At 39.6% G+C, this 26,170-nt stretch overlaps 1 protein-coding gene across 1 annotated transcript; it reads right to left on the reverse strand.

The window, feature by feature from the left end:
* Window positions 1-9,626: 9,626 nt before the first annotated feature.
* Window positions 9,627-25,966, reverse strand: fam49al (family with sequence similarity 49 member A, like; the record flags this gene model as incomplete). Its single annotated transcript, XM_079259177.1, has 10 exons — window positions 9,627-11,239; window positions 11,339-11,409; window positions 14,047-14,173; window positions 14,379-14,458; window positions 16,334-16,450; window positions 16,713-16,790; window positions 16,903-17,039; window positions 19,088-19,193; window positions 20,178-20,299; window positions 25,897-25,966. 10 exons carry the CDS (start codon window positions 25,964-25,966, stop codon window positions 11,176-11,178), a joined length of 972 nt encoding a protein of 323 aa, XP_079115303.1. The 3' UTR covers window positions 9,627-11,175.
* Window positions 25,967-26,170: the final 204 nt, after the last annotated feature.

The raw sequence follows: 26,170 nt of genomic DNA on the forward strand, positions 1-26,170 counted from the left end.
CTTATCAATAGAAAAGACAACAGTCATCATCTGACTGACTTGTAGACGGTGTCAAGGTGGGAAAGGGTGCAAGATGGATGTCGAATTAGCCGTTTTTAAGGAGCGTCTCAGGTGTGTGGCTTTGATTAACATGTTAAAACCTCTTCTTTTTTTTTTTTAACCTTTTTTGAGAACAGATGCCCAAAACTGACCTCATCCAAATGTCTGTCAATCCCTTCTCTAATTTTGTTCTGCTTCATGTAGCTAGTTTTGCTTTTACTGAAAGCTTGCAGGACAACGGCCCTTGAGGATCTGGATTGAGGATCCCTGTTGGCATATTCATGTTAGTTATGAAAGTCTTCATTTATTCTTTAGTAGTAACAGGCATGTGGATATTTACACATCTTTATAAATATTCCATTTTGTATTGCTACAAAAGTATTTAAAAAGACCCTGTGGTTGCGGAGGTGTAAACATTTCATTATGTGAAGGCAGTATATGAGCTTAGGCATAAAAGAATAAACAAAGAGGTCAAAAGGTTTTGTTGTTTTTTTTTTTTTTTGTAAATGAAGAAAACAACTAGATCTTTGTACTAACTGACACAAGTCTGGTGGTTTTATACAAAGATGATCAACATGGAGATGGAGATAAAACAGAACTGCTACAAAAGTAACAGAATGATCCAAGTTATCATAAATAACATGCAGCCAAACCAGAGATTTGACACAGAACAGCGTAAATGCAACAAGAAGAATGAAAATCCCAGAAATGTTCTAATAAATGAAAACTGGTGCAGAAATCTCACACACAGTAACACTGGCTCAAAGAAACAATTTCAGCCACAAAGATGCTGAAATTAAACACAGGAATGACTAAATGTGAAGAAATGACAAAAGGTAGATGCCTGATGATTTAAGGCGGGGGTCCCCGAAGTCGGTCCTTGGGGGCGGCTGTCCCGCAGGTTTTTGATTTATCCCTGTTTCAACACCTGACTCACATTTAATGGATCCAACAGCCAATGAAGTTCTGCACAAAGAGTGATTAGTTGGAGTCAGGTGTGTTGGAGCAGGGATACATGGAAAAGCTGCAGGATTGTGGACCCTGCCACCCCCCCCCCCCCCCCCCCCCCCAAACCCCCACCCCACCAGCCAAATTTAAGGCCTCTGCAAGGTATACACTGTCTGAGATGCATGATAACCACAAGTCAGTTTTGTGTTTGTTGGTCATTTTTGTCTTGATGTTTGTCAAGTTTTCCAGGGGTTTAACATAAAGGTTGCCCAAACTTGAAAAGGGCTTTGCTAACTACAGGTTAGGCTGAATCAACTCAGACAACAACTTTCTTAATGTCCTTTTCCTCTGTTTACTTATGACCATGTAGATGCCAGACAGTTGGATAAGTTGACAATTAGGCTGAAAACCTTTACAATGAAAAAGAAAGCACAAATATAAAGATTACTTTCAGTTATCTATAAATATAGTATACAGAAAATATGTTCAAATAAAGTTATAAGCAATAGTATTAACAAGTCTGCGTGCCCTGCTACATGATGTAGCATCTTTAAGCTAGTACAAGAAAGAAACAATTAACAGTAGCTTAATATTTTCTTTACATTTCTTTACATTTAATAATATTCAAACATAATACTGTGCAGGGTGATGTTGGGCCTCCGTTGCAGTTAAATCCCGACTCACCATTTCTCCTTTGGTGTTCAACTCGAGCTGAGCTTGACTCTTTACTTTATTTCAGTTCTATGCTTTTGGTTCCTATGTTTTAATTTTCTTGTTTCAGATTTTAACTATTTATTTTGATGCTTTTAGTTTTATAGATTTTATTGAGAATTTTGCTCAAAGCTTGTTGTTTTTAAATATGGCGTGAAATAAACCTGACTTGCAGATTCGCTGCCTGTCAGTTTGCTGATAAAGGTGAGAATAAGATCATGTAAATTTGTGGATGAACCCGTTGACATCCAGCAGCTCTGACGCTAAAATCACATATGACTAACGTGTCATCGTGAAAGCAGTTTAAATCGGGCTGAATAAAAACCACGTCTGCTGTATTTCTCACATGTTCCAAAAACACTTTACTCCATCTTGGTCGTCCAAAGTTGCAGCTCCTGTTGAGCTCTGCATATAATCAAAACACATGCGAGTCGACATGCATGTGCAGCCGCACATGGTTCACTCATGTTTTAAATATGTTATGCAACCCAGTGTAACATTAGAAAACACACAGACCAGTAGCAAGTGTGGAACACGTGCACACGCACACCCTCTTCCCCCCCCATTTCAAGGGCCTCATTATGTGAAGTTTTAACATATCCTGCAGGATGGATTGCTAAACCTGGTCTCGCACATCTTGTACTCTCAGATGTTTAAAATGCTTCTACTGAACTCTCACCTTCTGCAGCTGTCAAGTTTGTCAGCTCCATTCCTGGGAAACATCATTGCCATGCAGTTGAACAAGAACACACAGCTGACGAACCCAATTAACACACCAATGTTTGCACCACTATGAAAAGCTGGTGTTCTTTACCACATTCTTACATAACCACGTGCACATGGAACTGTCTTTGTGATAGTTTGTGGTGCAGATCCACATTTAGGCACAGTGACACAAAATGAATCTAGAAAGTGGGGGGAAAAAAAGCTAAAAACAAGTTAAATAGCTTCCAGTTCATATACACTTCCCAGCTACTTTACATGTTCAATTGCTTGTTAACACAAATAGATTACCAATCATATGGCAGCAACTCAGTGCTTTAAGTCGTGGAGAGCAGAACGGAAGTTCAATCTGAGCCGCAGAATGTGGAAGAGAGGGCATCTGAGTGACAGAGAACGGGACATGGTTGTTGGTGCCTGGCAGGTTGATGGACTTTTTACACACAAACATCTCGAGACTTTACAGAAAATGGTCTGGTAAATATAAAATATTTGTTTTTGATGTCAGAGGAGATGATCGAAAAGCAACATTAACCCTTTAAGGTCCCGGTCTACCATGTGGTGGAGGTAAATTTGCAGTGACTTTGATGCATTTCTTTAAAAATTGGGGAAATAAACCTGCTTGAGCATCTCTACTATCTTTGAGTATGTAAAACCCAAACTATCTTTTCAAATTCTATGTTATATTAGTATTAATAATAATGTTATATTATTATTATCGTCTTCTTTTTAAGAAGGCGATAATAATAATATAACGTCTTTTAACATCTCAACAATTTGATAAAAAGATTTATTTAATTTATTCTTGTCCACAACAAACAGAAAAACACAGAGAAACAATTTTCTGGCATTTTTGTTGAACTCAAATAAGTAGTTAAAACCATCGTATCCAGAATACCGCCTCTGAACACACATGTTCAGCCTGGAAGAAGATGGGCTACAGCGGCAGAAGACCACCACATCAGATGCCAGTCCCGCCAGCTTAGAACAGGAAACAGAGTTCACACAGACTCACCAAAAATGGACAGTAGACGTTTTAGAAGAATGCTGCCTGGTGAGGAGTCTGTTGCTGCAACATTCAGGTGGAAGGGTAAGAATTTGTTGTCAACAACACGAAAAAAAAAAAAATGGATCCACCATGCTTTGTGTAATCACTTCAGGCTGATGGTGGCGTAAGAGTTGGAGGATATTTTCTTGGTTCTCATTGTATTCCAGTGAACATGGTTTAAACACCACAACTATCCTGAGTATTTCTGCCATCTATGTCCATATCTCCATGAGCACAGTGTAGCATCTTCTAATGGGAAGAAAGCTCACATCATCTCCAACTGCTTTCTTGAACATGACAATGAGTTCACTGCACCCCAACAAACCTCCGCAGTCACCGGATCACAGTCCAACAGAGCAGCTGTGGAATGTGGTGGAACGTGAGATTGTCATTACGGATGTGCAGCCGACAAATCTCAACTGTGTGATGCTACCATGTTAGCATGGAGCAAAATCTCTCTGAGGAATGTTTCCAACACCTGCGATGAAGAACTACGACAGTTCTGAAGGCAAAAGCGGTCCAACATGGTTCTAACAAGGTGAGCCTATAAAGCAGCTGAGTGTGTGCTGTTTGTGTTTTCATCAGCCTTTAGGGATTTACCCACATGCACCTCTTTCTTAAAAACACGCATCAGCAGCTGACGTTAACAGACAGTGGAGTGTTTTCTTGAGCAGACTGAAACACAAGCAAGTCATAGAAAACACCAAACATCTCTAATGACTCAGACATGATGCAACAGGAGGCAGAGGACCAGATCATTTCAGCACAGTTTTTGTGGGCATCTCGCTGTGCTGTACACATGCCCTGCAGGAATTTCTGTTCACCTACTTAAAGATAAATGGAGAAAAGGAAAAAAAATGTGAAGAGATCAAAACTCCAAACACATTTATTATGCATAAACCCCAGATGGTGGCCGCGAGCTGAAATGCACTCGCCTTACAGTAAACCTTGAAAAATATTGCTGTAGTTTAGACTTTCTCTGCAAACATCCAAAGGAAAGAAAGTATTCACATGTTTGCTAAATTAACACTGAATCTTGAACCCTACCAGACAAACACACACACACATAAGGGTCGTTAAAATGCACACACAGTTTTTGCTCGGCATATTTGCGCTGCACAGCGGTTGGTGACCGGCCTTGGCAACAGTCTGGCTGATTTACATTTGGTAACGGACTGAGACTGATATGAAGCATCTCAGGAGTGGTGCTACTTGTGTGTGAGATGAGAATGGGGGAAAATAGAAAGTGTGTGTGTGTTCTGCGTCAGAGTTTTGAAAAAGGCGGCAGGGGGAAGCCAGCGGAGGGAAACCACTGAGTGTGTATCATGCTGTGTGGCTGATCAGGTGATCCCTCCGTGGGGCAGTTAACGGTTAATGCCTGATCCGTTTGGCCGCTGCTGTGGCGGGAAAGGGGAGGCAACAAAGCAAGAAGGAACTTTGCATAACATTTTAGGGAAACTTCAGAGCAATCCTAGATAACTTTTGTCTGTTGAGGGGAAAAACCTGAACCGTCTGTTTAGTTATCATTCAATCACCACTTTAGATAAATGGCACACATTTGGATTGTTTCCAGAAAAAGACCCATATTTGCATATTTAAACACCTCATTTCTTTCCAAACTTTGTCATGAATGAGCTATTTGTTGGTGTTGGACTATTAAAATTGGCTGGAAATGGTGCAGTTTACTGTATCCACAAAGCTACAGAACATCAATTTTATGGATCAGATCTATCTAGTAAATTGTTTCTTCATGTTGTCTGCTGAAAGGCACTAAATAACTGTCAAGATTAAGGCTGCTTTGAATTTGAATGGTTGCCATTAAGGAAGTAAATTGAGCAACTGGTTCCTTATTTATCGCATGGCAGTTAGGGCACGAAGCCAGACCCATACATACTTGTCAGGCTTACATACAGGCACAGATATAAGTTCTCTGATTGTTTTACATGTGATGTTTTACACTTGCAGCATCTCATGAGATGGTACAGAGAGATCCTGCTGCTCTCTTTTCCATATATAACTCCTGACAAGCTCTCCTGCGTCCCCCTGCCCTACTTTACAGTTCTCGGCACAATCAGATGGACTTCACAGCTGAACGGACAGTTAGATCTGAGCTCAGTTTTGCAACAGACTGAAGGAGAAACCCCCTCCAAGCTGATGATTAACTACTGAATCTAACAGATCTTTAATTAAAAATCATTACGGTTTATATGTAGCAGGAACTGATTTGATGAGTTGTTACCATGCATCTGGACTTGATTTACCTTCTTGTGTTTTGATCCAGAGAAAGCAGGTTATTGGGTTATATATGCATGTTATATAGTGGGTTTAGCTCGCTGTCTTTTCCTAGAATGATCTCTTGTTGCCTCCTTGTGGTGAGATGTGGTTCATGCAATGTTTAGAAATGCTCAACAGGAAGAAAAACAGTAAACAAAGCTTCTAAACTCTTTGGGATTACCCAAATTATTCCACCAATTTCTCTTAAAATGTAAATGAACCTATTAATAACATTGACTGCTTCAATTAAAGCAACTTTCAGATGATTGCAGAGGTACTATGGAGACTAATGAAGCTGGCGAAGAATGTAAAGCATCAGGAGAAAACTTTCCACAATCAGATGAATTTACTAAGATAATTAGTACTTTATGTGGTTGTTCTAGTATTAATTGTCTAAATAAAATTAAATAAAATAACAATTTAAACAAATGTCTGTAGTTTTAAAAATTCTGTTAATTTTTCATTTTACTTTTTGTTTTCTTGTAAAAATGTCAAATCATTATGTTTGAGGAAAAAGTTGGCATAAAGCACAAGCTGTGAGGCACGGTGGAGGGAGCATCATGATTAACCAACTTTAGCAGAGGAACATCAAGAAATGCAACAAACTATGAGATTATGTTTGGGGGAGGCTGAAATAAAGTTAACCTGATTGAAATGAAATGGCTCAACCTGAAACTGAGGAAGACATCCCAGAATTATCAGTGGACCGAAACACCTCTGTGGGGACAAATGTTCCTGAATTCATCCACATCTTTGTCCAGATCTACAAGCGACTGCTGAAAATATCTGAAGAACTGATGACTGTGTTCAGTTTAGACAAGAAAAGTTGAGTTAGATTATGTTTGCCCACCATTGTGACTTAAATGAAGATTAAACACATGAAAAGTCACTCATGGCAGGATTAAACAGCCGTAGTTGGTTACTTACGCAAAGATAGTCACATTTTAGATTGTAATTTTGCTTCAAAGATTAATAAAGGAATTTTGAGCAAATTTGCAGATATAACAGGTAGATTTGATGCGACTTTTAATTTTGTTTGTTTATTTATTTAATACAGGGACAGTGCATATTAAAAAACATTTCTGTAAATATGCCAGAGTTGGCCAGAAGGCTATTTTTCATCTGCAGTCCCTAGACAGATGTTAAAAGTCATCCCAGAAGAAGCATAGTAAAATGATATATTTACATGACAATATTATTATAATACATTTAGTAAAAGTAACATTTAGGCTAAAAGTATATTGGCAACAGAATACACCAACAATCAGAACAACAAACAAATACATGAACACACAAGCATACACACAAGGCAAGGCTGCAGCAGGGGGTGGCAACAGCAGATTTAGTCAATCTTGACAGCTCTGATTATCAGTGAACCATTTCTTTAATTGTCTAAAACAAAATATATGTATTTAGATTTGTGATGATTATGGGGGGTTAGGTTCCAATCAGTAGCAGCTCGAACAGAAAAAGAGGTATGATGCACTTTTTCTAAAGGGAATGATACAATCTCCCCTCGCTGCACCTCAAGTTCTGCTGTTCAGATGTTAACAAACTAAGAAAGAAGAGATGATGATAAACCATGAATAATTTTATACATAAGACAGAGTTTTGAGTATTTGACCATGTTTTCTCAGCTCAGTCATCTGTGTTTTCGTAATATAGGACAATGGTGAGCAATGTTGGGTTTCTTATGCAGAGGTTTTGAAGATGTAGCACAAGCCTGTGACCAAATGGGTAAACGGTTAGTGATATGTGAGAAGATCATGGAACACATGTACATTTTTTCTGGCTGTGTGGGCATCTGATGGCGAATGTGTCTGAAGTCACTGAGGTTGAATCTGATTCTATTACAGACCCTTTTTACATGTGGTTTGAATGACAGTTTTGAATCCATTGTAACACCCAGATAAGTTGTATTCTGACAGCCTTTCTCCTGAAACAAAGACATCTGGCTTGGCAGTGGGATTATTTTTAGACTTGGTGAAGAATATTGCAACTGTTTTAGATGTGTTAACAATAAGCAGGAGAACTTAAACCAAGCTGTGATGTTGACCATGGCATTGGTGAGCTTCTCTGACACTTGAGAGATATTGCTGCCATGAACATAGACTACAGTGTCATCAGCAAACGTATGGACAGAAACATCAGGACAGGGGGGTCATTAATGTACAGTGAAAATAACAAGGGTCTTAAAATTGATCCTTGAGGAAGACAAGTAGACAGACTGGGGGCTGCAGATTTAAATGACTGGACTCTGACATGTTGGGAGTGGTCAGTGAGGCAAGAGTCAATCCATTTAATAGCATTCATTCATCCATTTTCCTAACCGCTTAGTCCAATGAAGGGTCTCGGGGAAGCTGGAGCCTATCCCAGCAGTCTTTGGGCAAAAGGCGGGGTACACCCTGGACAGCTCGCCAGTCCGTTGCAGCCACTGAGTAACATCTAAAGAAAAATTGAAACTGCATAGTTTTGACAGTAAGATTTTCTGATCGACAGTGTCAAAAGCCTTTTTGAGATAGAGGGAAAATTTTGGTGATGGGGCGTGTCAGTGATGAACACTGGCATCCATGCCAAAAATGTCTTTACATCTGGATGGTCAGAGGGAGTTAATGGTCTGTAAAACATCTGGTTCTGTGATGTTAGTTAAACAGAAAACTGGTTGACTTGTGTCTATTGAAGATGTGTATGTGTCCATGGGTGTAAATAACTGGCTATGTTAGCCATAGGATTAATGAAACAGTGATTGAAGGCCTGCTACATTATTTACAACATTCATTCATTACCCTAACCACTTAATCCAATGAAGGGTCGCGGGGTAGCCGGAGCCTATCTCAGCAGTCTTTGGGCGAAAGGCAAGGTACACTCTGGACAGCTCACCAGTCCATTGCAGGGCTTTGTTCACAACACGTTTGTTTATTTTAATTTCTATAGTGTTTTTTTTTTCTTTGGAACGATCACCTGTCATTTATTCTGGTTCCACATTATTTATTGTTTCCATTTGATTTGTCAATTATTGTAATAAAGAAATCTGCTTTTTCTTTTTTTTTTAATGGTCTGACCACTTTATTGGTGAAATGGCCTCTGTCATGGGTTGATTTGGTTTTATTTGATGTTTTTTAAATGATGAGCAAACTTTTTATAGGAAATTCTTTTTTTTTTTTTTAATCAACCCATAATTCAGGGGTATCCAGCACCGGTCCTTAAGGGCCACAATCTTGCAGGCTTTCAATGCATCTCTGCCCAAACAAACACACCTGATGCAAATTAATGAGTCATTGTGCTGAAATTCAAAGGCTGTTGGATCCATTTACTTTGAGCCAGGTGTGTTGAAGCAGGAATGTATCAAAATCCTGCAGGACAGTGGCCCTCAAGGACCAACTGTGGAGACCCCTGCCATAATTTATACCATCTTTTTAGGAAAAATATTATTGTTTACAAGAATATTGATGTTTAGTTGGTCAGTTTTTACATTTAAAAAAAAACAAAAAACAGAAGGATGGATGTAAAAAAGCTACATAAATGTGTGTTTTAATGGTTTAAAATGAGAAAATGAAATATTTTGTAAAATTTAAATTTGAATTGTAAAATTCTGTTCATGTTTATTTGGAAATCATAGTTTACATACATAAATCAGTATTTTTTACTGATCTCACTATGAGTAATCATGAGTCGCCTTTTAACCAAAGTCAAAGTGTGACTGTTGTATTGTTATCTCAGATCACATCCACAAGCTCTCTGATGCAGATAAACACACACAAGACATCAGCGGTTGAATGTAATAAATGACAAGTTTATTGTTGCACAAAATATACAAAATAACAAGCAAATGGACAGCCCCTGCCCCTCCCCACCCACTCCGTGTCCCTCCCCTTTCCTTCTGGTTCATTTGCAATAATGAAGCTGAATTTTTGGAAACCTATGACTACGGCAAGTCCGATGGTCCAAGCCAAACGCATGGTAATTCTGAGAGACAACACATATCCAGTTTCAGCATCACTGAACAATTAAAAATGAATAAAAACACCTTATTTACACATTTCTGTCAGAACTTGTACAACATGCCATCTATGTATTTATACAGAGTATGCCTGCGCACAGACTCCTGTATAGAAAATATATTATACGGTCAAATTAAATTAGACTAAGGTCTATAGACATCCAAAGTACAGCACTTCTTTTTAATCTCCTTAAGAATTTTTTAAGCTTTGATTCTTATTTCCCACTTATAGATGGCTGTGTGTTTTTTCCCCCTGGAGGACATGAAGTATTTACACAGGAGCTCTCCCCTAAAAATCCTGACCACTCCCTGACTCTTCTGTCATTTCACGTCCTTTTTAACCCGCACATGTAATCAGAATGAGCAGTGAATCCCTTGCAGCCTGTTTGGATCAGTGGATAAAATGAGAATTGTGTAAACCAATCAGCTTTGGCACTGGGTGAGGAAGTAATGGTGTCTCTCAGATCTTTGCACTTTCGAGCAGATCCGCTGCTCCTACAATGTGAGGTGGAACTACAGAGAGCTGGATGATCTCTAAGAAGCTAGCACTGTGTCACTTAAACCGATTTAGCACCATGGAGAGAAAGATGCAAAGAGTGAAAGGCGTTGTTCAAGTAAAGCCAGACGGTCGACAAAGATTTTGTGCTGGGACGGAAACGGTGTCCAGGTAGGCTTGCTCTACATGGTTGGAATTTTTTTTTTTTTTTTATTGTAACAAGGAAAAAACAGAAATCCTGCGGATGGTTGGATGAGTGGGAAGATGGACGGCGAGGAAGATATCAGAGGCTCTCTAAAAAGGCTGCTCCTGTCAGGTCATCCCATCCCCTCAGCTGCACCGATGTAGAAAAGAAGGTGGGAGCAAACTCAGGAGTGCATCCATCACATTGCCCTTAGAGCCACCTGGATGTGGAGATCGGTGCAGCTGAGGGAGACAGGAGAGGCTGGAAGTGTGTGTGTGTGTGTAAAGCCGGGATCAGGAAGGGCTCAGGGAACCAGTCTAGGGTCAGATTTCAGGGGAAATAAGATGGCATTGTTTTCAAAGTGTGTGCAAAAATACTTGTCAGACTACTGCTGGAACACAAACCCTCTTTTTTTTTCTTTTTCTTTTTGGTTCTGACCTTAAATTTTCCAATATAGCATCCTCTTTTATCCTACCTACTCTTAATCTGCTGCTTGTGTTTTGCTTCTTTTTAATATATATCTATAGCTTCTGGCTTTTTTTTTTTTTCTGTTTTCTTACTTTACAAAATGAGAGACAGAATGATGGACAGCTGACAATATATATAATTAAATTTCCTCTTCTTATTGTCATCAGGTCACTTTTAACCCGAAGATTCATTTCTTTGTTCGTTGTAAACAAACAGGTTTTCCAGCCAGTGGCGTTTCTTCCCTCGTCTTCATCTTCTCCTCCTTTTCTGCCTCTCCTCTCGTCCTTTCATTGCAGGAGGGCTCTGATTTGTTTGGAGGTGCTGTCATCGTTTAGATGCCGTGTCGTATACCTGAAGACGGTGGAGGGAAAAAAAAAAAAAAAAGAAAAGATGAGAGCTTGTTCTTTCCTGGAACATCTTTGCATCGAGGTTTTCTACGTGCGCACACACCTCAGTGCATTCAGAAGTCCCTCCACACTGTTGGACGGTTGCTCTTTCAGCACTTTGATGCAGCCCTTCATCTGCCAGCCACAGAGATGAAACAAGACGTTAGAGCATAATAAACACAAAGTCCAGCAGCCTCACATCCTGCTGCTGACGCCACGGCAGACACACACACTCAAAAACACACATTTATGGCAGAAGACCACGCCTACAGGTGTGTGACGGCCCCTCATTAACTTACAAGAAAGTAATTGTGATTTATCATCACATTTACCGTGTTTTTATTCTGGTGGTTGTTCCTTCTTTCCGATGGAGCTGCAGTCTAGTATTTATTGTCTTAGTGTGGATATTTTATCTATTCATTTTAACCTGGTTCCTTTTAGGGAAATTTTATTTTATTCTATTTCAATATGAGTTAAATTTTATAATTGATAATACTGTTTCTTTTTTTTTTTTTTTCTTTTTTTTTACATTTTTTTTTTAATTTTTTTTTTTTAACCGTTTTATTATCTTTAAGTACTTTCTCATTTTTATAATCATTTCAGCCTATTTTCCTGTGTTCTTCAGAGGGAGCCTTCTGCACCAGGTGTCATGGCTGCGTTGGCGCCTTTAACGTCATTGGTCTTTTGACTGGTGGCCATACTGGTGGCCATACTGGTGCCCGTACTGGTGGCCTTGCTGCTGTGGTCTGGTTGACTCCTGGTGCAGATGGCTCCTGTCGTAGAGTTTCTTTACCGGCCTCCTCTGTGCTCAGCAGCATATTAGTGTAGGTATGATGATAAGGACGAGTGTTGGAAATGGATTTTGGTAGTGTGTGTGTGTGTGTGAAGAGCAGGGCTGATGGATTATTCTTTGTAGTGCTTCCATAATGTGTGAAGTACTTTGTGTTTTATTGGAGGAAAATTTCTTTAGAAATAGTTTGATTTGATCAGACTTTTTAAGCTGTTTAGTTACTTGTTTCTTTTAAGTGATCTTTCTCTCGGTATGCTTGTGTGTGTGTGTGTGTGTCTCCTTTTATAGGTCTGCTACTCATAACTTCTGCTACTCATTCATTTACTTTGAATGTTTTAAAAAAAAAAAAACCAAATCATTTTATGAAGGAGTATATCATATCATTTTTACTCACTGTGGCTGGTTTTAATGGCTTTGTGTTTTTATTTTTGTAAGTTTCTATGTTTTATTGTTCATTATTTATCTACTTTTGCATCTTTTTGTGTTTGTCTTTACTGTAATATTAGATTTCTTGGTTTTATTTTAGCCTCTGTGTCACGTCTTGGTATCTCTCATTAGCCTTTTTTGTCTGTAGTGAAAATCAACATCTCCTTATGATAATTTTACATCTGTTTTTATATGTTTTTATTCTGTCATTGCGTGATCATATTGCCTCTGTGGTTTATTTACATCTTTTCATGGCCATTTGGTTTGTGGGTCAACTTGAGTCTTTATTGAACCATTTTCTATCTTTTCATGTTTTTTTTTAACCATGGTTAACATTTTCTTACATGAATACTAAAAGAGTTTGGAGGAATGTTTGAAAAATTAGATCTGAACTCTTAGCGCTATTGCTGTTCACACAGCAGGGGATGTTCTCACAACAAGAGATCCAGTCCACAGCGATCTGCATAGACAATGGAGTATGCAGGGTGTGATGCAGAAAGGATGCTACGAGGCAAAGCTCCTTTATCACTGCTGTGCTGCTGGAATCAGCATCATATACATGAACAAAACAACTCCATCGAGTGATTGAAAAGCAGCACAGGAGGTCTAAACCATAGAGATATAGTACATTTTTGAGCTGAGGAATAAAGCAGCAGTTATCAGTTTCGGTGTTTGCTGTTGCATTCACACACCGGCTCATCGGCTAGTTGAGAAACTATCGCAGGAAGCGAGTGTAGCGTGTTTGCTTTGCTGTCAGATCATGTCCAGGAAATGTCTGCAAGCATGGACAACTACTCGCAGACTTGTGTGGCTCTTTAATAAGATGTAGCTTCAGGATCAGTTGAGATTTTTTTCCAGTCAAAAACCAACAATGAATGGGGTCAGGCAACACATCCCACTGTCTCTTAGCAACCATAAGCCATGACTGGAATTTTATGTGCACCATCATTTCAGCCAGAAGGTTTAAAGGTGAAGAACACTGAACAACAAAATGAAAGAAAATAGAAGTTTGTGACATCAAAGCCAGTTTATCCAGGTATATAAATATTTATGACACATTTTTCTCATATGACAACATATAGAATCATGTTTGTCATCTAAATGTTTGCTTGAACTGGTAAGACAGCTGTTCCTCATAGCAGCTGCAGGGTAAATTGGGTAAGTTTCGTCTGTTTTTTAAGGTTACAGCATATTTTTTCAATAAACAGAATAAAATAAATGCATTTTCTTAACAGCTATTGATGTTTTAGCTTTCAGAGAAGAAAAAATGGCTATTTGTTAAGCAGAAATGCACGACAAAATTAGTTTTCAGAAGCTGCAAATCATCAACAGATGGTGCAATTTCTCTCTGATCTGCAGGGACACTTATTATGAAACGCAATAGTTTAAAGACCCTCAAACCTTCTGAAATTTAGTTAAAGCCTTTCTGTGTTATTCTGTCTTATTTTCACTCATCTTGAGGATCTTATAAGTTCACGTCACCTCACATCCACCCCTGTTTCTCTATTAAATCAACCATCACTCATGATGCCTTTAAAAAATGTAAAATCACTCACGTCAATTTTGGAGGTTTTGGCGAAAGCTCCGACGGGATGAACGTGGTCGTACAGGATGATGACCCCCACCATCACCCTCATGCAGAACAGCATGGTGTCTGTGTTGGTGAACCGGCAGCGGTACTCCCTGCGCCAGAGGAAAGTGGAAAAGGTTTTTTGTGTTACAGATCAGAGTTAACGTGACCATCAAAATAAAACCTCCATAACTGAGACTGCTGTGTTGCTTCTTACATGGTAGAAAAACCTCATTTCTTTCCTTAGATAAGAACCTGTTATTAGAATTCAGGCTTCTGACTTTCAGAGTGAAAGATGAGGGGAAAATGAGCACTCACGGAGTCTCCAACATGACGCGACACACGCAGGCCATGGTGCTCAGGCAGTCTGTGGTGTCCTCTATGGGCAGGGTCTTATTCTACAGAAGACAGGAGAATTGTTGCTTCCATTTTGACGTCCGGATGTAAGAACATCTTGTGCAGTTTGAAGGGACAAAATGTTCCACCACAAGGTGGAGACATCCGCAGATAAAACCAGTGGGAAGCAGTCAGCAACATGTCCTCTACATTTTACATGAGTCTTGAAAGGATTTCTCAGATGTGCATCCCATCAGGGTGCACTGAGGTGGAAGGGTTAGCAAATGCTGCTGCTGCTTCTGAGCAAAACTGTGTTTTGACAGCAAATAAAAGGAGAAGAGAGGAGTTTTATTTTTTAACACCTGGATTAAAGAAATCTAACGCAGCATGACATGAAACTCAGGTGAAAAAAGAAGCAAAACATGGGAATAAAATGAAGGCGTTTAGGAATTATGCTCGACTATTATTGATATTAAGAATTTAAAAGGAACAGAAAAGGAAGAAATACATGAAAATCAGAGGAGGAATTATAAATCTCAGCAGGAATGCAGGCAGTAACTTAAGGATTGATTTTCACTCCATAACAGCTTTCCAATGTTATCTTTTTAAAAGAAAATAATAACTGATCAGGTCATTTTGTAGCTGAAGAGTTTAATCAACAAGACCCCTTTTAGTTTCTAAACTTTATATGGGAACAACCAACAGATTCCTGCACAAAGACTTCAGGTTGTGCACTAGTTAGTTTAGTTATGTCTTTTAATCAATCCCAAAACTAAACAGTAGCTTGTATAGAAACATGAAAAATAAGCTGATGTGCTCAGCCTGCCGCTACATTCATAAGATATAGTCACTGCCTGTTTTTATCTATCTGTCCATCTGTCTGTTTGCAAGCAACTTTCTGCAAAAACTACTGGGCAGATTTTTATATTTAATTTAATTTAATTTAATTTAATTTAATTTAATTTAATTTAATTTAATTTTAATTTTTTTAATTTTTTTGTTTTTCATTTATTTTATTTTATTTTATTTTATTTTATTTTATTTTATTCATTATCTGTACTGCTTAGTCCGATTAAGGGACGTGGGGTATCTGGAGCCTATCCCAGCAATCTTTGGGCGAGAGGTGGGGTACACCCTGGACAGGTCACCAGTCTCTCTCAGGGCCTTTATTTTATTTTATTTTATTTTATTTTATTTTATTTTATTTTGGAATAATTTTTGATCGAAGTTAGATTCCATTAAATTTTGGGAGTGATCTGTGAGAAACTGTGAATGCAGGGACTTTTTAAGGGATTCTTTCCAATATGAGTGGAAATGAGCTGCTTGGCGGAGGTTCGTGCTCTCTTAGAGCTTTTCTACTTTAATACTGTAATGACAAAAGGAACAATATTTTGCCATTGTCATATTTAGCTAAATGCAAATAAAATTTCCTCAAAGATGTTCAAAGTACAATGACTTGCAAATATGATACATTCATATTTTATTTCCAGGTAAACAGAAACAACATATTGCAAGTTGAAGCAGAGATATTTCACAATGTCATAGAAAACAATTTCTACTGTTTAATTGTAATGGTGGTAGCGCATCTCAAAAATTGGAACATGTTCAGCAAAAGGCTGAAAAATTAAATTTCACAAGTAATAAAAAAACAGCTAGAGGAGCATTTGTTAGCTAATTAGTTTAAATGGCAGCAGGTTGGTAACATTACTGGGAATAATAGAAGCATTTCAGAGAAGAAGAACCTCTCAGATGTAAATTTGGTCAGACGTTCATTAATCTGCAACACACTGTGTCTAATTGTGGCGCACTTTCACAACCTTATTAGGCTTTTCATGTCTTCTTTTCAGCTGCTGTCGGAAGCAAACTGTGACCATGATTTGCTCTCCATGGCGTTAACGAAAGCTGGACCTGAGCTCTGCAACCAAACCTAACCATACCTCTGAAACGAACTTAGTGGTGGCGTTACTCAGAGTCTTCAGCATTGGTGTTGCTTCAGCGTAGAACAGGGACATCCGATTGGCCATCTCATTGTTAACCTCATTCTCTGCCTCCAGCTGTGTGCCCAGACAAAACAGATGTTGCAGTTTTAAAATAAAACCAACATCAATCCTACAATGCACAATTCCAATGATCGTGTCACGACGCTGGTAAAAATAACAGCTTCAATTTGTGTAACTTGAAAGCCAGATGAAATATTAATTATGTGTCTATTTTAGTTGTTTGCGGGGAACAAACACCCCCACCTCAGTCATTAAAGACCAGAGTAATGCCATGCTGTTTTAAATCCTCTCTTTATGTAAACCTCAACAGCCTCACCTGCTGGTTGTTCAGCCTGTTCCTGCTTATAGTCCTCCTGTAGTAACTGAAGTCATTCTGAATGGCTGGATTTGTCATCTGCATGGTGACAAAATGGGATCTGCTTTCAGAAGTTTATTCATGATGATTTTCTTTACAGTCAAAGTCAACGTTTAAGGGCATTAATTTGAGTAAAAATAATCTTTTTCACCTTCAGTTCATCAAAGCTGAGAGTAAAATGAAGGATTTCAGCAAACTGCTTGGCCAGGGCCTGCTCTCGCTCCAGGTGCTGCATGGGAGCATATGGGGGGCTTGTCAGTGCCTCCAGCAGGCTGCGCAGGGCATTCTCTGCAAAAAATAAATAAATACATATATAGATATAGATATAGACACCTTAGAAATCCCTCTATTCAAACATCTGACCTCCTGAAGACTCTTTTATACCACCAGCTTAAAGGTAGAGTATGTAAGATTTTCAATATTTTCAAAATAAATTAAATAAAAAAATAACTACAATCATAATTAGATAGTTTTTTTAAACATGTAGGTTCCAGTCTGTCCATATTTGATGCGTTATTAAATTACAAGTTTAATTAATGACAAAGACCCTTCTTAAATGTTTGCCTACCAGTAAAAAAAAAAAGTGTTTTCTTTCATTTGTCATTAATTAAACTTGTAATTTAATAACGCATCAAATATGGACAGACTGGAACCTACATGTTCAAAAAACTATCTAATTATGATTGTAGTTATTTTATTAGTTAATTTTTTTTTTAAATATTGAAAATCTTACATACTCCACATTTAAAAACATGCATCAATAACAGTATTGATATTAATCTGCTCTGGTTTTGTCTTCTTTTTGTCCGATAACGTGACACTTGTTGCTCTTTTTGCTTTGCAGGATCAGACATCAGACAGAAAAGCTGACTTGTGGATCCTCTTGTCAGATCAGCCAGTTTGGAAGCTCTAAATGTGGCCACAGTAACTTTAACTCTACATCACAAACTAAAAAGAACATAAAACATTGCGGTGCTCAGAGATCACACTGCGGCTGATCGTACAACCTCAGCATCCCAATGGCTACCGTATCACTTACCATACATATCCCCCGTGTCACACATGGTATTGAACTAAGCCTTTTTGCTGCTTTGCAGCCTGTAACAAATCAGACATCGGAGGCTGACCTCAGACCTCCTGAGGCTCCATGCCTTCCTCTGCATTAAAAATGCATAAGGGCCTTCTATAAATACAGCAGTGAAGTGTTTAATCTAAAGGGCCTGGGCAGAGACTCCAACCTCCCTGCTGTTATTAGCACAAAGCACCTCACAGATCCATTTCCACCCTGATGCTTTAAAGTGACCAGATGGGAGGAAAAAGCCGTTGTTTGTTTATATCACATCTTGATTTGTTGCTCTCCCATTTGATCAAATAAATAAATCTAAAAGTAGGATGCCGAAAGTGGATGGATATTGTAGATTGTACTCTCTGAATGATGAGGATTTGACCTCTTTCTCTCCACCTCTGAGGACACTTTGATGTTTCTGATGGACACATTAGCACAGAGACATTATCATCAATAATTACTCAGCCTTCACCGTTACAGTATGGTAAGCTGAGAACACAATGTCCCTGAGATGGAGGTATTATTGGAAAGGCAGAGCAGAGGCGGCAGCTGAACTCCGTTTCACTCTCTCTGTCTCTCTCAGTTCTGGACAAGCATGTGCCGCTGTTTCCGTAGCAACGGCAGCCTAGCTGCTGGGTCAGGATGCTGCAGAGATGGTTGAGAGGACATTGCAGCGGATGAGCGTGTAGGTGTGTTTAGGAATGCTGTTGGACCGAAATGGCACACAAAGCTTCTCCGCATTGCTTCTCATCTTCATCGATCCTAAAGGGATCTTTCTCCACTTTTAAGTAAAGGTGTACAACACCCACTGTTCTGTGCTCAGACAGTATTTGCCACATCACAAGGCTCTGACAGCACTGGCTGTAACCACAATGCACCGCTCATCGTGACACTGTTGAATTGCTGTTAGCGTGATAAGTCACTCCGCACAAAAATGTTACAAATAAAGAAAATATGTTAGATCTTTGGTCAAAAAGCAAGAAAAGCCCATTGTGGTTTGTCATGCTAGAACCACAAAATCTCCCTCCTGCGCTTGCTCTTAACCACCTCATCTGCTGCATTTCTGCTTGCTGTGCAGAGGAAGCGCAGCTGAAGAAAAAGCAAGCTTTTTATAGCTATACTGAACGTCCCGCTGTGTTTCAGCTAACCACTGATACTTTCCATTTAGATTCAGCTCGAAGCTGCAGCTATAACGGACATGGCCACCAGCCTGTGCGCTGTCTCCCTCTCTGAGATCACTTTCTGGACTAAACATAGCTGTCACACTCACCCAGTCGGAGGGAAAACTCGTAGAACCGCTTCAGCTTGGCCACCAGAGGGCAGACTGCGTTCCAGGCCTTCTCCTGAAGAGCGAGGTCACCTGGGTTCTGGATGGCCTGCAGGGCGAGGAACACGCACAGATGTTACATTCAAAGTGACTGAAAAGCACCTTCCATATATCCTTTCCTCCCATCTTTGAAGCCATATTTGACATCAGAGAAACATTTTCTGCCTTTACGTTACTTTCCATCCTACATCAGTGGCCAATGATTTAGATGTCTAAATCTAATGAGATGCAGATGCTGTTTGCCAAAATACCCCAAAGAAACACAAATAGAAACACAGTTCCTTAATGAGGGAGCTCATACTGTCAATGAATGCTGCAAAAAAAAAAAAGCCTGAAACCAACATATGTTGGTTGCACTTCCCTGTTCTATCTGTTGCACACCTCAAGCCAACTCTATTTTGCATGAGACGCATTCCCTCCCCGAAGCATGAACCAAACAAGAGTAGACTGGTTTTGTTAGGGCGCCACTTTCAGTGGTGAATTAACACACAAATGATGCTCCACCGATAGCGAGCATTCAATGCAATTGCATGATGCTTGGGGGATTGTTCATTTTCATAATTACAACTAGAGTTTTTAGTCAACATTTACAGGCAGACTTGTTCTTCTCAGTGGAATAAATGAGGCAGAAAATGTGTAAAAGCATGCAGAAGCACAGCCCGCCTGCTGCTTAAGTTCGACTGACTGCAGGTGCTAAAAGTAAAATATTATCAAGCCATGTGAAACACAGACTGGCTTGGTGTTTGTTCCTTTAAAAATGCTCCCAAGTTTTAGTCATTAACAAGCAGGGTGAGGAAATGATTCAGCACGTCTGAGTGCAGCTATGCTAACAGCTAAGCTCTTGGTTCATGTTGCAGAGGGAACATATGTAGAGCTCGATACGGAAACGATTAATACTGTCACACTTGCCATTGGAGAAAATATTATTCTCCACACTTTATGTCAGAATGTGACTGGCAGGCTTTATTGATCACAGCTGGGGTTATGATTCTGCTGTTCTTCACAAGTTTATTGGTGTTCGAGCACTTATTACTTCTCGTATCTCTTGCCCAGCGCCGTTGTAGGACTGCAACTCGGCCAGGATCCCGTGGGCCTCCTCCAGCACAGCGCTGACCTGGTTCCACACGGCTGTCTCTGCCTCTGTGGGCTGGGCATCTGCGAGGTGGGCAGGAGGAGGAGGGAAGCAAAGAGGAAGACAGGGAGCGGGAAGTGAAAATGTGATGCAAGTTGCGGGAAGAGATGAAAATGTTCATGGAGGGGGGAGGGAGAGGGCAGAGAAAAGAGGGGAAGTGATGCACAGAGTGGAGAGAGAATGAGAGTAGATTTGAGAAGAGAAGGATATTAGTAAGGGAGGAAGAGCTTAAACAATGATATCCTAGAAGGCCTGATGAAAGATTATTGTCTACGAATGAAGATTACCGCATTTCATCTACGTTAGCAGACTCAAAAAATCAGTGCAGCTGTAAATATCTAAAGTCCAATCTGGCCACCAAATTAATGATTCAATTTACTCCCAGAATGATATCAAGAGACTCTCTCTGTCACACAGTGAGGTTTGATTACAGTGTGGCCGCCCAATACAGCAAAGAAGACGAGCCAATTTCACTTCAGGGAACAGTTTGGAGGCAAAGATTGATAGTTTAACGTGGTACTTTTCACTTGGATGATGTGTCTGACCTCTGAACTGGGAATGTTTCTACTGTCCATTTAGCAGAGATTTATGCAGACCTGGTTGGGGTTACTGCCTCATCAGATTCATCAAATAGTCTTTGTCTGCTTGCAGCTCGGTGCACACTTTTGTTATATTTATTTGTTTTGTTGTTATTTTTTTTTTGCCCATGAGGTTTAATTTGGAGAAAATGTTCAAACCAACAGGCTGCAGGAGCTCTGGGAAGGTCCAGTCTTTGTCTTCCTCTTAGTTCCTGTGCACATAGTGAAAACCTAAATGTTTTGGCTGGAGGCCTCCTCCCAGTCCCAGTTCTGCTTTGTTTGCCTTTGTGGTGTTCAGCGTGACGCGCGTTCAGCCGGGATTTAATGTTTGAGCAACTCAATTTAAGGCTCGTCCTCTCGAGTCATGATTTTCACTTGCTTTTCTTGTCTTTGTCTGACTCAGGTGTAAAGTGGAAGTGTGCCCCAGGCAGCTTTTGAAATGCGGCAACACTGATGATTATTTTTTTGCACCCTGAGGTGCTGCCACCCCGCAGAGAAATAATAATCTTCTGGTATTTGCTCCTCTATGTGCACAGCAGTTGCCCTATTAAGCCCAGCAAGCGCAGCTATTTTTGTAGCTTCTCACTAATGATTCCTCTAGTGTTCTTGTAAACAACTAGTTTGTTAGGTACTAAATGAAGTATAACATGATCTCATGTCCTGGTTAAGAATAAGTTGAGAAGGTCAGTGCCACTCTCATATGCATGCAGAATGCAGGTCTGGAACCAAAACAGGGTTAGCTTAGCTTAAAGAAAAGATGCAACAGGTTACATGACTTGGTACAAATATTTGTCTCTCCTACAGTACCTGAAAGGTTTTCAGTGGTGTCCAAAATTGACTTAAATTTGTGATATTTCTTTTTTTTACGGAGCAAAGTTCCTTAACTACATATTGTCTCACCAAACACTGAATTCAAGAGATGCTTCCCTTGATGACTGCAGCCACTGAAAATCAATGAAGTGTGTGAGAGTGTGCCACACGTGAATATGCTACTGCAGGACTGAAAGCTAACCTACTTTATTTTTAAAAAAAAAGCGAATATTACCCTTTAGGCTTTGGGGACGATGCATTCAGAAACTCAGTAATGGTTCAGTAACTACAATATTTTGCAGGAGACAAACCTTTGAACTATTACAGCAGGAAATAATGACATTTCACTGTGGACTGCAGGCCGTGTTTCACAACAGCTTCTCATATAGATAACTTTCTGAGATTAGAGATTAGAACGCTATTTTATTACTTTTGATGAGACATTAGCGTAAACAGCAGAAACCAGAGTAAGCTAGCAGTCTCAGCATCAAGTAAAATCAAATAATCTTTTCTTTTTTGTCCACAGGAAGTTTTTGTTTTATCAATTTTAAAGTGTCATAGTGAGATGTTACGATCTATAAACATCTTATTCTGTAAACGTAAGATGAACTTTGTCCACTCTTGCAGCCCCGAGAGCAGCACCTTTAGCTAGCATTAGCACATACTCTGCTTTAATGCTACTTTGAGTCAGAGTCAATAAATACCCGTGACTCAGGGCTGATTTTACTCTTACAGTACGCTATAAATACAATCATATGCCAAATCTTAGTGGGTGTTTATTGTTGGTATAAAAGGGACTTGAGTGGGTTGATGTGACATTTGCTGCTTTAAGGTCGCAAGTTCACAAGTGACCCTCACCTTCGATGTGACTGAAGTCTGTGTTCTAATAAATGAAGATATTGTATATCAGTCAGAATATAAGTATATAAACCAAACTGTGTGCAAGATAAGTTTTATTCTGCTTAACAGTGAAAAACTTTCTTTGTCCACATGAAATTAGAAAAATTAGTGTCTGATAAAGAGCTTCATCCAACCTTGTAGTGATGTAGCGTCTGTCTGTACATCAGATCTGTCTCAGCTGCAAATTCATTTCTGAATTATTTCTGGTTCAAAAGGGGAAATGAATCTGATCAATTAGTTCTTCTTTGAACAAATTGGAACATATGCACTATAAATCCATGATGGAAGGGAAACTTGGTGAGAAAATATTAAGCAAAATTCCAGTACTTTTGCAAACGCTGTAACTATTATGTTTGTCTTTATAATAGGGATTTTGTTATATCTAGTTTATTACTGTTATTGTGACTAAAAGCATACATGGATTAAATATGTTAATCAGTAAAAAAAAAAAAAAAAAATCAAAACTAATATACTCCCACCAGATTCTTCTTATCTCAACTTTGTATTATGAGTTTATTTCTTGTTTTTGGAAACTTTAAACAATATATGGATTTTATATATGTATATAAACAGGATATCAATACTTGATTCTCTTACTATCATGATTATTGACAACAGTACTATCTCAGCACCCCTGCTTTATAACTTTTGTCAGCACAACGGTCTGTCTGAGACACCCTCCTGTCTTCTTGCATGACTGTTGTAAGTTCATCAGAATTATTTTTAGCAGATATGATCCTATTCTGGGCTTTACTTAATCCTGTTGTGCAGGGGTGTCCAGGTTTTCCATGTATCCCTGCTCCAACACACCTGATTCAAATTAATCAGTCGTTGTGCTGAACTTCATTGGCTGTTGGATCCAGGTGTGTTGGAACAGGGATACATGGAAAACCTGCAGGACAGAGGCCTTTGAGGACCGACTTTGGGCACTCCTGCTGTAGCGTAAGAGATTTTTGAAAACATCCAGACAGCAGAGGAACTGCAGAATCCTGTTGGATGTGGGTAACCAGTTTCAGGTTTGATAATTCAGACTAAAATAAACTCAAAAGTCTTCTCCCCAAAGTACGCATTCCTACAATTTCAAAGCTTTTTTATAAAATGTTTTAGGTAATATAGATTGCTTTTAATTTAGTCTGTGATCTTTTGCAAGGCTTCATTACTTATGCAATCAGTGGTCAACAAAATATTCACATGAAATTGTTTTTGTTTGTTGTTAAGCTCCTCTAAGTAAGGATGATTATTCACTTTCAGGGATCTGCAATTTAAAACTTGGATCTGTGTGACAGAGGTGAGTGTGTCCCTGGCTTGAGAGGGAGAGCTCATAGATGGCTTCGGGGGTGGGTGGGTCAAAATATAAGGAGGGGGGGGTCTACTGCTGCCATTCCCAAGTCTGACTCATTCCACTCGCTTTTGAAGTAGAGTGAATCACATGCATAATAAAAGAGGGGGGAAATTCAACCTATTTGACAGCTGACGTCTCTCGCCAGCAGTGAGCTCTCCCACTCTCACAATAACATACAGCTGGTAGAAGAGGAGGAGGAGGAAGCCAGCTGTTAAAGGGGTGTGGGAGGGGGTTGCAGAGGAGGAGCAGAATATGCAGGGATCCAGTGTAAAATATCTGCATCTTAACAGTTCATTTACCCTTATAATCAGTTTTAAAATCTTTAATCTTTCTCATCTAAAAGGAAAAAACTGTGTAAGAAGATGATGAAAATTGGCTCCAGAAGAAATTACTGAATATTTCAGTTTATTTTAGGTCTTCAGCCATGCAATCAGTTTGGATTTGTAGTGAAATCTGTTAGCAGTAGCATAAGATTTTAATCCTGAAAACAGAATAAAAATGACTTGTTAGGATGGATGCTTTCACACTGCAAAGTTCACCGATTAGGAAAATGGGAGAAAAAGGTGTAAATATTTTGTTTTTCTCTGTCGGTCTCACCCTTACACTCACACTTTAGAGGAAAACACAAACACACATACACACAGAGGAAGGTCACACACAATAGGGGATGAGGAGATGATGAGGTGGATGGATGACGATGGGTTCTTTTTGTCAGACATCGTCATCCCTGAGCAAGAGAAACCCACACAGGACTGACATTTAATGTTTCTTTTTTTCACCTACATTGTTGTTGCTGTGGAGGTATGAGTTTATTACTGTCTCTTTTGCAACAGTGGGGGTGTGCTTTTATGTGCATCTGTCTGCGCCTAATAGGATGGAGTCCTTAGAAAAAAAAAAAGCCAAATGACTTTCAAATGCCAGTCCCGGGAGCAAAAACCAAAAGATAAAGAAGAAAGGTGGCGAGAGGTAGGAAACTGGATAGGCGGCTCAATGATAAGCTAAGATGGATGGAATGACAAAAAAAGATAAAAAGAGGCAACAAAGAGAAAGAGATAACTTAAAATAAAAATAAGAAGCGGATGGTCTCACGTTCAAAGTCAAGGAAAACTATTGGGCCATGCTCAAGTTCGGCGCAAGCCAGCACTTTCAGGAGGTTTCCCATGAGCCCCCTGGAACAGAGAGAGGGGAGAAGTCTGAGGGTGATGAGGGGATGGCTGTCGGGGTTGTGCGCGTTTGGGTGTATGTATGTGTGTGTGTTTTCGTGGTGTGCAGGAGGTGAAGGTGTGGAGGTTGGGTGGCTGGATGAGAGGGGAGGGTTGTTGGAATGGCATGATGGGAGTATGTCCTGGGTGAAGCATGACAACATGGACACTGAGCTTCTTTAATCCCACTCTCATGGACCCCGATTTATTTCCAGGTGTTTTTTGGTGGCACTGGTAGTACCAGACCTCGTTTGAAGCCTCAGATGCAACCCATTGTGTTGCACAGATTCTATCCATATGGAAGATCATTAAAGTGAAAAATGGAAAAACTACATAAGACCTTATTTAATCTAAGTTACATCAGGAAAAACCCCTTTAAAGAGGTGCCTTTTAAAAAAAAAAAAATAGCAGAAAATTTGGGTGTTTGTGCAGTTTCGTTGTGGGGAATTCCTCTGAGGTAATTATTTCACTTTCACTTTAAATTTTTGCTGCAACAGTTGGATTTTCCCCATTAAATATTATTGTTCTGACTCATATTAATGCTTGTTTGTCTCGCTGTAATTGCCAGCGCCAGCTATCGTTGCATATCGATACCGTCATCAGTCAGCGAGTGGGACTAAAGATCATCTGATAATGACAAACCACACCCTCAACAACACTCCATCACAGCATCAACAACTCAGCGGCTCACATCCGCACACGCCCCGCTGACCTCCCACCGCACACCTCTGCTCCACGCTCACAATTCAAGCACACACGCACGTGCACACACCCTGGCGCTCACTTACTTTCAAAGTCCAGGAAAAAATGTGGACAGTTCTCTAAATCCTTGCCAAGGACCTTAATGAGGTTCCCCATGGCTGGCGACCTGGACGGGAGGAAACAACAAAATGCATACAGTACGCAGAACCTGGCAGCCCGCATGAGAACACACAACAGGCACACGGAGAACACAGCAGGTTGTGACCATTTTCATTTTTTTTACCCATCTGATTTACTCTAATTACCCCATCTTCCTCATCTCCCCCATCCTTCTGTTTCAGCAATATGTCCAGAGTGAAG

Source organism: Telmatherina bonti, assembly GCF_933228915.1.
Source record: "Telmatherina bonti genome assembly, chromosome: 19".
Classification (NCBI taxonomy): Eukaryota; Metazoa; Chordata; class Actinopteri; order Atheriniformes; family Telmatherinidae; genus Telmatherina; species Telmatherina bonti.